At 39.8% G+C, this 14,786-nt stretch overlaps 1 protein-coding gene across 3 annotated transcripts in view; it reads right to left on the minus strand.

Moving 5' to 3' along the window:
• LOC147322797 (putative uncharacterized protein MYH16) overlaps window positions 1–14,786 on the minus strand; it is a 60,025-nt gene that overhangs the window by 18,191 nt on the left and 27,048 nt on the right. For all 3 annotated transcript variants that reach the window (XM_086304972.1, XM_086304971.1, XM_086304970.1), the window contains exons 2-6: window positions 13,040–13,246; window positions 10,866–10,970; window positions 8,082–8,168; window positions 6,822–6,967; window positions 4,505–4,595 (exon numbers count right to left, since the gene is read on the minus strand). In XM_086304972.1, the coding sequence (XP_086161098.1) occupies window positions 4,505–4,595; window positions 6,822–6,967; window positions 8,082–8,168; window positions 10,866–10,970; window positions 13,040–13,246 (636 nt within the window). The remainder of the gene's footprint in view (window positions 1–4,504; window positions 4,596–6,821; window positions 6,968–8,081; window positions 8,169–10,865; window positions 10,971–13,039; window positions 13,247–14,786) is intronic.

The following is a 14,786-nucleotide window of genomic DNA, read 5'->3' on the forward strand; positions in this document are numbered from 1 at the left end:
TTTTCCTTTAGCTTTGTTGAAATTTGAGGTTCAGCTAGGTGGCACTTTTTTGTTGCACTCAAAGGCCGCTGTGGTTTTAGTCCATATACCGGTCACAGTCACTGAAAGCTCCATGAAACTTTGCATCTCTCCAGATGTTGAACTCTGCTGAAAGTAATACTGAATACTGAAAAATGTTGCTGTTTTTTCTAAACCCAAAGACACATAAGCCAAGCCTATGATAAGCTGCTAACTTTATCATGCCTAGCCAATACACAGCAGTAATCTAGTACAAAAGATGTGATATACACTTCATCATTTATTTGTACTGTTCTTTTTCCAGCATTAGACATGCAATGACTGGATGCACCGGTTTGAATTTATGTTGAATTTTCTCCTATCCACACAGTGTCAGAAGTATATATACAGGTTCAAATATACGCATTCGCTTAAAGTTTTTAGGTAATAAGTGATCCTTAAGGTCAGAGACAGGTTAGGCTACTCCAACGTCATCATCAGGGTATGTTTTGGGTCATTTGGGTCTGGAAGATCATACACGACACATCTTCGGTTTTCTGGCTGAGAAAAGGCCGCTTTCATTGGCCCCTCACTGCGGTGAAGTCGTCCTTTACACCTAGCAGAAAAACATCCCCAAAGCATAATATTTCCAATTCCATGCTTGACATATTTGGATGATGTTCTTTGGGTCATATTATCTCTTCCTCCAAACACAGTGGGTTGAGTTGATGCCAAAGACCTTGATTTAGTATTTATCTGTCTATAGCACCTTCTCCCAGGCCCAGAATCCTTTAGATGTTCACTGACAAACTCAGGATGCTCTTGTACATGTGCGTTCTTGAGGAGTGGGATTTTGCAGGTGCTGCAAGATTTCAACCTATTATGATGTAGCCTGTTATTAATGATGTTTATGGTGACTACAGTTCCAACTGTCTTCCTATTATTAACAACTCCTCCCATGTAGTTTAGTGCCAATTCACCACCTTTATCATAATTGTCCACCTCATAAGGGGCAAGATCTTGTATGGAGCTACAGAACAAGGATGATAGGTGGTCATTTGATATTTTTTCCATTTCTGTATAAACATATTAAGCAGAGTTTTTGCTTTTGTTCCTATAGAACAAAATATGTAAAGCTTGTCTTAACTACAGACCATATTATTTAAAGCCTCTAAATCAAAACCCATTCAACAAACCTTGATTCTGGGACAAGGAATGCTGGAATTAAAAAAAGGGCCAATTTATTTTGTGGTTTTAGGACTAATTTCTGCAGCAATCACTAAACAACATTTTCACAAGACAACCTAACATAAATACAAGGAATATTTCTTCTCACAGTTTAGCATGCAGTGAAATAGTTTTGGTTTTGTACTTCCTATAGTTGCTCAGACGGAACAATGAACAAGCTCACTCTCAACTCAACAACACTTTGAAAGTATCACCAGTTAGTGATGCTACTTTTGACCTTACATGCAAAGATTTCGAAAAGAAGTTTAAAAAACATTTCCACAATTGAACTATCCCATGCTGACTTAATAAACACAATGTGTAGCTAACCCCATTAATTACAACTTGCATTCAGGTGTTTCCCTGACGATGCACTGGTATGTCGGCTGGCATGTTTTACTGGAATATTTAAATCCATCGATAATCTTACAAGCTGCACCTGTGTTTCTCCTGCTGTAACAAGCCCAAATGTCTGCAGTGAGAAAGATTTACTTCCAAAGAAGTTTACAGTGTGATAACTCAGCAGTCCTTTTCCTGTCATCGACAGACAAATGAGGTGCAGCACTATCTTTTGTTGAGAAATACTATTTTGAAAGTTAAACGACAAATCTTTGTTTCTCGTAAAGCATCAAAACTTCCAAATGACTTTGCTGTGTCTTCATGTGCATATGCAGTGTGGATGCACTTGTGGTCGTGGATGGGATTTACAGTTTTCACTCTTTATCATCCTTTATCTCTCCCTCACGTCTGTAGTCGTGAAGTGTCTCAAACAGATAGTGCCTCAGCACATCAGACACTGTCTGCCCTCCTCCCTCGACCCCTACCAGTTTCCTTAAAGAGCAAATCGGTCCAAGGAGGATGCCATCACCATCACCCTTTACAGAGCGCAACGTAAGGATGCTCTTCATGGACTACAGCTCAGCATTCAACAAAATAATCCCAGACATCCTCAGCAAAAGACTGGACCACCTTCACATGCCACCTGGTCCTGGATCAAAGATTTCCTCGCCAACCGGTAACAATCAGTTAGACTCGGCGCCCCCGTCCCAGCTGCTTCTGGTCTTCTATTGTTCCTCAGTGGAGAGCGTCCTCTCCTACTGGCTGGGTGTTGTGGTAGGCAGGGTCACGAGTGACAACAGGAGGGCTGTACAAAGAGTAATTAACACTGCCCAGAAAATCATTGGCTGCCACCTCTGGAGACCATCACTAGATCCTCCTGTCTCAGGGAAATCAGGTCACATAACTCCAGACTCACAAACAGCGTCTTGAATCATATAGCAATAACATTTTCTCACAGACTAAGTATTTTTAATTTTGATACTTCAAGTGAAATTTAGTGATAAGACACATTAAGGTGTTTTTTTTAGCATTTAATCCACTTTGCCTAGATGAGAGGATGTAAAAACATTCTGAACCCTGAGTCACTGTCAGCTGATAGTAAATATCTACTGCCATATATAATATCTATAACAGTAATAATGCTTTGCAATTATTCACCTGGAAGTCAAAAAGTCAATGCATGCTGGTAGATCATAATAAACTTGACCTACCCAGTTCATTTTTGATGTAGCCAGTGCGTTCTAACCATTTCCTGACATGCTTGGAGCTTGAAGCGACTGCTCCAATCACAGAGCAGAGCCCAGCAGCTTTGCTAAAAGACAGGAATGCCTTTTTTCTGCCGTGTTGTAACCTACAGTTGGGCTCACTGTTTGTCTTTGTAAAACAACAGTTTTAACAGCTTTTAACTCCACTTAGAAGCCAGTCTACAAAAGCCACAGCCACTTCAACTAAATATTACAGTTACTATTATAAAGGTAACTAAAAGACCTTTTCTGTGTTGATTAGTAATGACTAACTTGATAAGCCAGCTCAGTGTTGAGCAAATGTCATCGCGATATGCACACAGGACACGTAAAGTTCTTTATAGCTCTTTGAACATTTTCAGAAATTAAAGGCTGCAGAGGAAAGGAGCATACCAGCCCCGTTGTCTGGCTGATGACTATCAAACCAATAAGGAAGGACTCCACATGTCTTTTAGCAGTGCTGTGCGTGAGCTCAGTCAACTTAGCTACCAGTATTTTATCTCGAACGTGACATTAGTGAAAAAAGCTTTTTGCAAGAGTAAACAGATGCTTTTAAGTGTGTGAGCCACAGGTGATGGACAGTAAACAGCGCTGCAGCTACTAGCAGAAAGAGCGACAGAGTCAGTGACATTGGCAACAAATGTGGAAACATCACATTGAACTGACACATTCAGCCTGTTCTGGGAAATAGCTAAAAAATGATTGATGATAACAAGAAATCATTACCAAAGGGTAAGGCCATGGGCCACAAAAGTCTGGTTTACATTTGTACACTTATCTGTTTGAACTGTTTTGCTTTCTAAAACATTAAGTGGTCAAACAAAGACATGACTGCTTTTCTTGGTCATGTAAAAAAAGCACAAACAGTTATATTATATAATACTATATCATAGAGTCAAGTATGACGATAACTTGGTTTATTTGAATCTGAGTGAACTAAACTGTAAGCACGCAGAGAGGTCAAAGCAGAAGTGCCAAAAACTGCATTTTTGCTAATGAACACTTGAGACTCCAAAATGAGTCAGTCCAACTAGACTCCCATTTTAAAATGCTCAACCTTACAACACTGAAAAGCATATTTACAGCCTGGTGCAGGAAACGATTTAGATTTCTATGGATAACTACCACTTTATATCTGGATCAGGTGACCCTGAGTTATGCTGCAATAGGCATAGGCTGCTGGGGGATTCCCATGATGCACTGAGTGTTTCTTCTTCAGTCACCTTTCTCACTCACTATGTGTTAATAGACCTCTCTGCATTGAATCATACTTGTTATTAACCTCTGTCTCTCTTCCACAGCATGTCTTTATCCTGTCTTCCTTCTCTCACCCCAACAGGTCCCAGCAGATGGCCCCGCCCCTCCCTGAGCCTGGTTCTGCCAGATGTTTCTTCCTGTTAAAAGGGAGTTTTTCCTTCCCACTGTCGCCAAAGTGCTTGCTCATAGGGGGTCATATGATTGTTGGGTTTTTCTCTCTATGTATTATTGTAGGCTCTACCTTACAATATAAAGCGCCTTGAGGTGACTTTTGTTGTGATTTGGCGCTGTATAAATATAAATAAAATTGAAGTGAAATTTAATATCACCTGTTTGGGTGTGTGATTTCTTTTTTCTTTCTGCTAGGTCTCACCATGCGATTGTTAAACAAGACTGCTAGTGTTAAATGACAGAAGACAAACAACAAAATGCAAACTTACCTGTAGCTCCTTGGTCTTCCTCTGCAGTCCAAAGTTAAGTGCCTCCTCTTCTTCTAGTTTGGAGCTGGTACTGCTGATCTCCAGCTCCTTCCTTTAATGAGAAAAGGAATATATAATTGAAATTAATGAGCATAGAGGAAGTTTTTTGCTCAGAAAACACAAAAACTGTTTCCCAAAACCCTACAGTTTCTCTTGCATTTAAAAACCCCCGGACTAGCTAATATAGGCAGCATCATGGTACCGCGGGATTTTGGGGCTGGACATCTAAAACTGAACTACTGATAAATATAAACATTACACACATTACAACAATGTTCTTTAATGTGTTTCACACGGCACAAAAAATAGTGCTTTAAAAGCCGCAATGATCAACAGCAAATACAAAGGAGTATCAGTCACATGAAAAGGTTGCTCCATCTGACCTTCTGGTCACATTTGTGAGGCGTGCACGTGAGGCTCTGTATATGTATGTGCTTTGACAACATCGCAACACCATGTCTGTGATGCTTCACTGGACTAAAGTTATACTGAGTGGCAGATTTAATAGCCTCTGACAATAAGTACTGTTTGAATACCATAGTATCTTAGCAACAAGTGAGTCACTCACTTTGTTAATGTTCAAGAAGGTCACGCAACTATTAGTGCCAAAGAGAAAAAGTTTTAACTTTGTTACGGAGACAATATTGTAGGTGCGCACTGTACTTTTGTTTTCTGACAGGAGGCTTTTGCCTTCAGTAGATTGTTGCTGCAGGGTAGGGTACAGTGAATGATTACATCTGTTTTTATATCACTGGGCAGATAACAACATGCTGGGATCTTAGTGAATCCCTAGAGGTACATACACCTTAAAAGAGATGCAAAAGGACAATGTAGTCTCATAGAGTCTCTGCTGCCTCAGGATATAAGACGCACACAAGAGTGAGAAATTTTCCAAAGTCCATCAGGCTCTCTCTCCCTTGGGATAGTAGATCAGATCAGCTTAGGTTCCAGTTCAGCGGACTATTAAAAGACAACAGTAGATAAGACTTGTTGTCACTTGCATATAGTCTAAATGGGGGGAAAAAATTCACCCCATGTTTTCTGGCTTAGATAGGCTGATATAAATGTTTTAGAGACGGGTTTACCACCCATCATGATGGCTGTGATAAATGCACAGTTTGTGAAAATGTTTATGTTAATAATGGTGCCCTGTTTATGTCCTTTCTTTAACCACATTTTGACTGATTTAACCTTATAGACAGTCTCAAAGAATAAAATATCGGTTGTACTGACTTTTATAGGCTGGAGCTTTAAAATTGCTAATGCTATAAATGCTTTTGGAAAGCTAATGTTTTCCAAGAGTCTCCAGGCTTCTCAAGTTAGAAATTTGACCTGAAATACTACCTGTGTGTCTTCTTCTTTGAACAAATATGCTTTATTGTATAGCTCAAAACATTCTGAATGACTATTATCCCCCCACCCACAGGACAGACACACAATGTTTAGCCACTGTGACCATGAGGTAGTGATGCCACAAACTACAAATAGGATCAAACTGGAAATAACAACAATATCCTGTATAATTTTCAACCACAGTATTATAGTACAATATATAGTACTGTATTATAGTACAATATATAGTACTGTATTATAGTACAAAAAACCTTCAGCCATTAGGCACACTGCAAACTTTTTAATATTTTGGAACCGATACAGTAAACAGAAAATCTCACAGAGCATTACAAATATGCTAACGCTAATTAGCATAAATTAAGAAAACTGATTCAAAATCTTTTCATGACGGTGGACCGAAATAAAATTATAGGTCCTGGTGAAATTGTGGACATCTGTACCATATTTTCTTAAGTAATACAACAGTTAAACATATCAGTCTCACTTTGGTTTTTAAGAAAACTGTTAATTATTTGGATTTTTCATTGTCTAAATGTCTATGTTAATCAATTTTGATATAAAAGCCAACATTTTGACCCTCTGGTAATGCTAGCAATAAAACAAGGGCATCAACAAGGACATTTGGATTTATCTTCTGGGAATCAACAGAGTCTTTACAGACAGTCTACTCAGTAATTAGCAGGATGATTCAGCAGACCCCTGAGATGCAAGCCTCAATGTTACACTAGAAAAAACGTCGGAAGATCATTGAAGGTCTCTGTGAAACTATGAAAATCTCTGCAAAATTTCCCAACAGAATTTAACAGAATGTAGCTTTAGCCTCAAATTGTTGGTGTCAGGAGCAAACAGTACTTTGGCTGACTGGCTTTTTTCCCCATCTACTCTGAAAAGTTTGCTATAAGCATGCAGCGCGTCTTTGACTGACCTTTTAATGAGGTCTTCCAGACCATTCCTCATCTTCTCCATCTCTCCCAGACTGTCCTGCGAAGATCTGCTGTCCCCCTCCAGCCTCCTCCTGCTCTTCTCTAGCTCAGCACGCTGATGGCGCTCCTGTTCCAGCTGGTACTCCAACTGAGCATGAGGAAAGTTACAGGACGGATTCAATAATAGGGTTTAACAATATTTCTTGACTGTAATTGCAAATAGTGAAATGCTTTGTGCCACTTTTTAATATATTTTATAATCACCATTTATTATATTTGACAATTTTTATGTGTGAAATTACATGTTTCAGTGTTTCCCTATTTTTGCCAAGCTGTATTGGCTAGCAGGGTTACAATTAAGTTAAATAACCATGAGTTTCCATTCCTCACTTTGCTGTTGAATAGTTGGTTCATAAGCTTATTATTACTTTTAATGTGTACAACATGTGTGTTTCTGTTGGATGCAAATGTTACACCAGTGTAATGGCACTGACCTTATATTTAAAATAAGTTATCATGGAGTCTACAGTTAAAGCTCTAGGTAGTCTCATAAAATCAGAGATTGTTTTATCAGTTATTAACATATTATAGATTTTATAAAATAACACTACTTGACTTCTGCTGATACATTTGGATGGGAAGGTCTGAATGTGTCACAAACAACAGGAAAGGATGGGTTCATCCTGCTTTGTATCAACAGTTCAGGTTGGTGGTTGTCGTGTATCTTTTCTCTGCACACTTTGATCTCCTGAGTTCCTGAGTAATCGGTGGCAGATTTGCATCATGGATGTTCAGCTGACCAATCTGCAGCAACCATGTGCCACGAACCATGAGAGCAATTTTGAAGGTTAAAAAAAGGCTTAAACGCAACATTTACCTAACACACTTTCCAGTGAGTTTATAGTTTTCCATCTAACACAAATGACAGACGTTCAAAATTATAGACTAGCTGTTGGAATTTTAGCAGTTTAAAAGCCAACGTGGTTGGCCAGGCCTCCATCCTGCAGTAAGACAATGACTCAAAACATTCAAAGACATTAACCAGCTTTACATCATGGAAGAGCACCCTACAGCCTACAATTACACCCAGGTGAGCACGTTTGGGAGGAATTAGACGGAACAGTCCTGCATTTTAATTTAAAAGCGCACCGAGCTATAACACATTGCAAATTTCAGAAATTACAGAATAAATATTGAAAAAAAACATTTGTGTAGTGCATATGGTATGAACTATATGTTCAATTTGAAAAATATGTACATACATCTTCAGTGTGCATCTGCAACTTGGTTTTCTCTTTGGTCAGCAGGTTGACTTTCTCCTCTTCACTCTGCAGGTCCTCAATGGCCTGCTGTTGAGGGTGATAAAAGATGTCTGAGCCTGGACTGCACATGTGTCCTTAAATGTCTGTCTCATGTCCATCTGTCTGCCATATTTGTACTTTGGAAAAATATGATTTATTTGCTTAACCATGAAAATGTCAGAAGGCATCTTCAGTTTGATCTGATAGATGAGATGTTTTTTATCTGTCTTTTCATCAACAGGGAGCAAAAGCAGCGAAGCATCAAACAGGAAGACTAAACTCACTCAAACAGCAGTGCGTGCACTTTGTGTTAAATTTTTTTCCCCACAGGCGTCTCCTTGTATTCCAGGCCAAATCCATAATCTGAGACATGTTCAGCAAACAGTAGGAACATAATGAGGACTAATGCTAAATTGTCCACATGGATTACACAATGAAGAAGACTGCTACTACTGGTTGAACCATCTGGGAGGAATTAGCAAACAGGGCCTCTTATAGCTGTCATAAGGAAGATGAGGTTGTTGAGGGCTGCGAATTCTTCAGATCTCTCTCTTTTTTCTAGGAGACTGGTCTGTGTCTGGTGAAGAGCACATTTATCACGAGTGCCACTTCTGTCCACAGGCCATATGGTTCCCTTTTCCTAAACTCATGTTTTATTCTGAGTCAAACAGCCAGTGGAGCGTCCCTGTATGCTTTTGGGAACGGAAGAGTTAAATTTACAATTTAAATGTTTTCCAATAAAATGCAAACAGATATTTTTTAAAGTGTGCACATGCATACTTTGAGATTAGAACATTTGCTTCAAGTGCAAAAGATAATCTATTCATGTACAAATTTATGGTCTGTTATAGGGAATGGGCTGAAAAAAGGAGCAAACGCTTATGTGCCTGTAATGGCCACTTGAGGCTGGCTGTAAAAGTGAATCACCTCCATTGATTTCCAACAAGTCATAAGAATAACATGTTTACAGCCTAGTACAAATAATATTTTTAATCTCTAATAAAATAGCTCCACGGTTAATGAAATCTGTTTGCATTTTGTTAAGACTTAAAGTCTGGGGCGTGGCTGCCTGGATTAATATTAACCAAATGCTGTTGGCTAGGCTTGATTTCCACTAGTGAACTAGACTTTGTGGACATGAATTGGATTGGTTAAACATGTTTGTCCTGTTGGTACATCTTTTAATATTTTAATGTAATTACCTGACAAATAATATTGCTTGCTGTGTAGTACAGTCCACCCACAAAGTTTGCTCTCTAATTTGGTGGGAAATTCTAGGATTTTATCAGTCTGTGACTTATTTAGATATCTATGTCCGTGTGTTGTACACGTAAAGATTACAGATGCAAGTCAGAACCTTCTGTGCAGGTGACTCACGTATATGACCAAGATTGAAGAACAGTGCTGTACTTCTTGTGTGTGCTTCTGTTGATGTTAATTTACGTGGTAATTTATTGTGTGTTACCAATACTCAGGTATTCTGGGATCCATCCATCCATCCATTCATCCATTCGCTTCCGCTTATCCTTTCCAGGGTTGCGGGGGGCGCTGGAGCCTATCCCAGCTGTCATGGGGCGAGAGGCGGGGTACACCCTGGACAGGTCGCCAGTCTGTCGCAGGGCCAACACACAGGGATAGACAACCATTCGCTCTCACATTCACTTGCACATTCACACCTAGTGGCAATTTGGATTATCCAATTAACCTATCCCCACAAGTATTCTGGGATATCTGGGATAATTACTGAGTATATGATGAAGATAAAATGGAAAATATCACAAGTTTGTTATATGACAGAATCATAATATGACCAAGAGGAATGTTTGGTTGGTAGGAAGATTTTCATTAATGGTGAAAATTAAAATATCTTATATCATACTACCTTCTGACTACCCTAACCACTTTCTGAACACAAGAGGTGTTGAGTCGTCATTTTCAGTGATCTAAGCTGCAGACAATATATATATTTTTTAAACAATCTTGTTAATGTTTTATGACGTCCGACGCATTTTCTAAAATAAAGGAACACATAATCAGAGTTCGTAAATGTGGAAATAACTGCCCTGACACCAACAGCGTTTGCAGTCGCACACGTTTTTATTTGCTCTGTGTTTTTCACTGGTCAACTTTTCAGCTGCCCTGCTTGTAGCACACACACCTCCCACCTCATGTCCCAGCACATCTTTTACTGGGGATCCATGACAAGATGATGGAGCTCAGGTGTGTGTCAGCCTCCCCTGCAACCACACCCTGAACCCGCTGCTCCACCCCTCCCCTGCAGCCGAGCCACTAACCACACGCCAAAGTAAACAAAAGTGAATGTAAACATGTCTTCTAGGGCAATAAGAAACCTTCATAGAGCACCTTTAATCTCTCATACAACTCAGTGGGTGAAAACAGTTGCATAGTGCAAACCCTAACCCTGTTGCTTTGGAGGAGTTTATCAGTTTTGGGAAATTAACAGTGTTTCAACGGGTTAAGGTATCCATCATTACCCATAAAGTCCTCTAAAAATGACCAAAATAAACCTTGTCTCTGCTTGGCTGTGATTTCCAATCTATGTTATAAATGAAAGGAGTGGATTTGGAGAGATATTAGGCATGAGGGCATTTATGAGGCCAAAAAAAGAAAAGCAGTTTACTTGCATTATGGAAAATGTAAACTCTAGTTTTTATGGAGCTTAGCTATTAATAGACATTAGCCCAGGTATGTATGTATATCAGTATCATACACTTAACAGCATACCTGGCTGAGCTCCACCAGATGTTCCTTTTCCTTCTGCAGCTTCTGCACCACCTCGTCCCTCTGAAAAAGCTGCTCTGACAGCGTCCTTACCTCACTGTGTGACAGCTATGAAAACAGACACAGGTTGTAACTTAATAGCAATTTTTAACATCTGCCACTTTGTACATCAGATAATATTTTATTCATTCAAAAAATGACCAAGCTAAACTATCTATACATAGATTTTGTTCTTATCTAACTCGGCTAAAACCCCTCCCTCTGTAGCTACCGCTGTTTGCTTGGGCATGTAACCATGATTGCTTGTGAATACAGCAGTTTGAGTCTGTAGCCTGTGACTGCAGCCACACCATCAAACAATTGTCTCCTATCATGACAGAAACAGATGTCACGATCCCTCTTTCTAGTAGACATCAAAGCTTTCTCTTCTCTTAGAGAGAAAGGTGAGAGTTAAAAATGTGCAAAACAAGGCGAGGCAGCAGACTGCGGTACGTGGACACTAACATGTTTTTCAACAAATTTCAGAGTGAACAGGTGAGTCAAAACTTTCTTCTCACATCTTGTCCAGCTAAAAGATTATTGTGGCTTCAGAGGAGGTCTCATCATTTTCTTTTTCAAAGCTTTGCGCCATCAAACCAGTCTGGTCTTGTTCTCTTCTCTGAGCCCCCTGACATTTCCCTCTTACTGTATCTTTGCCACACGGGAGGCCACTCAGCAAAAAAAAATCATCATATAACTAGAGGATCAAGTTTATAACATCATGGAGCAGATCAAATTCTTCAGAGTAAATTTCCAACTCAGCACTGCTTTGCTACCCAGAGAAATCTTAATTCACTGTCACGCACAGTGTTGTGAGCGCAACACATTTTTGCAGCATTCCTGAACAAAGATAGGATCCTAATCCTTTAATACACCTCAGTGAAATAGATAAAAGGGTTTGGGGGGGCAGGGGCTGTAACGGAGGTGTCAGAACAGCCCTTTCTTGTTAGTTTCTGCACAGAGAAGACCGTGCTTCTGCAAAGCGTGGAAAAACAAAAAAAACTAAAAGAGTGCAAGCACTCTTGGTGGGAAGATGTTTTACCTGAGATCTGGATAGAAACAGGTAATACTGTGACAAACTACAATATGATCAACATTTCATAACCGTTCAGAGTCAGGGATTGAACAGATGTCTGAATCTCTCTAAAACAGATAATAATGGATGAAAAAATGTTCACTGAAAACAGAACCTATGCGCATTGTTTGGGTTTCAGTTCCATTTTTTATGCTTTCTGGTTTTTATTTTTCAGACTGGTTCTTCAGTACTGGTGCTCAATGTTCCACCAGTCAACACTATGCTACTTAATGCTAATTACTTCAAACAAATTACATTCAGATTTAATATTTTGGAAAAGTGATGGTCCTTGTATTTGAAAAGAAGGCGACTGCACTTTTTAGAGTCCAAGAGGCTTCTTCAGTTCTTAAAACCAGACTTTTCCAGCTCCTGAGACTACCATGACCTGGACAACTGAGATCCTACACAGACAGACATATGGCCCTAGTGCAGGGGTGGGCAATCTCAGTCCACGAGGGCCGGTGTCCCTGCAGGTTTTAGATGTGTCCTCGAACCAACACAGCTGATTTAAATGGCTAAATTAGAAGTTCTGAAGTTCTCCAGAGGCCTGGTAACGAACTAATCATGTGATTCAGGTGTGTTGACCCAGGGTGAGATCTAAAACCTGCAGGGACACCGGCCCTCGTGGACTGAGATTGCCCACCCCTGCCCTAGTGTTACTTTTTGAAACTATAACCTTGTCATGGTTTGAAGTTATACCATGCTTTATTTAGTAATCAGTGACTTTGTGCATTTCTGGCAATATTATTTCCTCACTTTGTTACTTTTATGATTGGCTAACCTGTCTAACTTAGTCAGCCTGTTACCATATTAAGTGTACCACCAGCCATCCACCTCCCACTTGCCAAAATCCACTGGCTTCAGTGCTTCTTGCAGTCTGTTAGTTTTCTTGCCTGGCTACTGCTTGTTTTAAATTAAAGAGCTGGATGACAACTGTACCTTCATCTGCCAATCTGTCGTCTTCCTAAATGCTCCTTCCATATTACAAATCAGTCCTTCTCTTTCTGCGCAAAAATCCTTGTTCCAGAGATTATCATATCACGAAGATCCAAAAATGCCCTACCTGTTTATCCTCTTCAGCTACAGTCAGAGCGCTCTCCAGCTCTTCCAGGTCTCGTCTGAGGCTGCTGCACTCGGCCTCCAGCCTGTCTCTGTGAAGGGCCAGCTGGGCTGAGCAGACCTCCTCCTCCTCCAGCTGCTGCTCCAGCTCACGCCTTGCCTTCTCCAGTTGGGCACAGCGATGCTCAGATACCTGGGCACTCTCCTGCTCCTGGGGGTTAAGAGTTAAATCACTTACTTTTCAACTGAATGAATCTGTAGATCTGTATTATGGAGATTATTGCATTGGCTGGATTTCATTTTGTGCCAGATATGCTACGAATAATAATTTTTGTCCAGTTTTACTGTTTTTTGCACAGTCCTCAGACCTTGTACCAACTTCTAATCTAGTTGTAAAAGATCTTTTATGCAGCAACATAATAGTTTTGTCAAACTCAGTGTCGCTGGAGTTTAAAGAAGGGCAAGATAAGGTAAGAAAAAGCTGACACTGTTAGTAAAAGGCTAAGGATAAACATGTAATATAAAGGGATTTGCTGAATTAAAGAAGCTGAAGCAAACCTCAAGACGTTCATGCAAAGATAATCTTACCACAGGATGAAATTTATCCTCTTTCACAAAGAACCGTCTCTCTGTCAGTGTGCACTTGCCTTAATATAGTCCTGCTAAGAAGTAACATGGTCACGTGTATTACCAACCAGATAAGCAAGTTCTACCAAACACCAGATCATTTAATCAGTTGCCATCCATAACAGTAGTGAAAGGGCCATATTATGAGAGCTTTGCTTTTGTTACAGTTACTTTCTTATAGGCCAGTCATCATGGGCAAGGCATTTAGAAATGAGCAAATAGCATACCCAGATATCTGGGCATTTGTGAAATGATCAAGCAACCACATTTCCATCTGCATTTATTTCCATAAAAGTACTTGGTTGGAGGACTTTCCGTGCTTTTTTTTAAGTTCCTCGCACAAGTTTCTGTGCAAAGCTGTTTGCACCTTTAACCCTTTTACCTCGTCACTACTAAACAGGTATTACCAGGTATGAATGGAATACAAGCCTATTTAACACAAAGGGTATGTGCAAACAAATTTGCACATACATTTTTCTATAGTGAGATATGCAATACACAGAACTGCAGGAAGGAGGTTGTTCAGTCAACCAGTAATTAATATACAATAGCTTGTCCTACCTGTACTTATAATTCTGTAAAAATCTTTTGATACAGTGGGTTTCATAATGCACTGGCATTTTCTACATTAGAAATTTATGTAGCAGTCTCTTAAATTGACATTATCCCTTAAGTTAATAGATCATGAGTGTGATTCCATTGTCTTTTAATGGACTGTAATTAAGATGTAATTATAAAAGGGAGCTTAATATCAATGGCCTTCTTTAAGCTAAAACCAGTAAAAACAAAACAAAACATTGGCATTGTACAAACATCCATCAGATACTGTTGTGCTGGAGACTGAATTCTTAAACCAAAAGAAACTGTTTTGCGATACATTGTAAACTATAAAAGTATATATAAATTCCCCTCTTGCCCCTGCGGGCCATCAATCTTTCAAGCTCAGGTCCTCTACCAGAGGCCTGGGAGCTTGAGGGTCCTGTGCTGTATCTTAGCTGTTCCTAGGATTGTGTTCTTCTGGATAGAGATCTTGGATGTTGTTCCTGGGATCTGCTAAAGCTACTCACCTAGCTTGGGAGTCACTGCACCTAGGGCTCCGATTCCTGCCCCGGGTTTCTCTATCC

Source organism: Aulonocara sp. 'chitande type north' Nkhata Bay, linkage group LG8, assembly GCF_057382095.1.
Source record: "Aulonocara sp. 'chitande type north' Nkhata Bay isolate Kocher_YH1m ecotype deep benthic linkage group LG8, A_spYH_male_GT1.1, whole genome shotgun sequence".
Classification (NCBI taxonomy): Eukaryota; Metazoa; Chordata; class Actinopteri; order Cichliformes; family Cichlidae; genus Aulonocara; species Aulonocara sp. 'chitande type north' Nkhata Bay.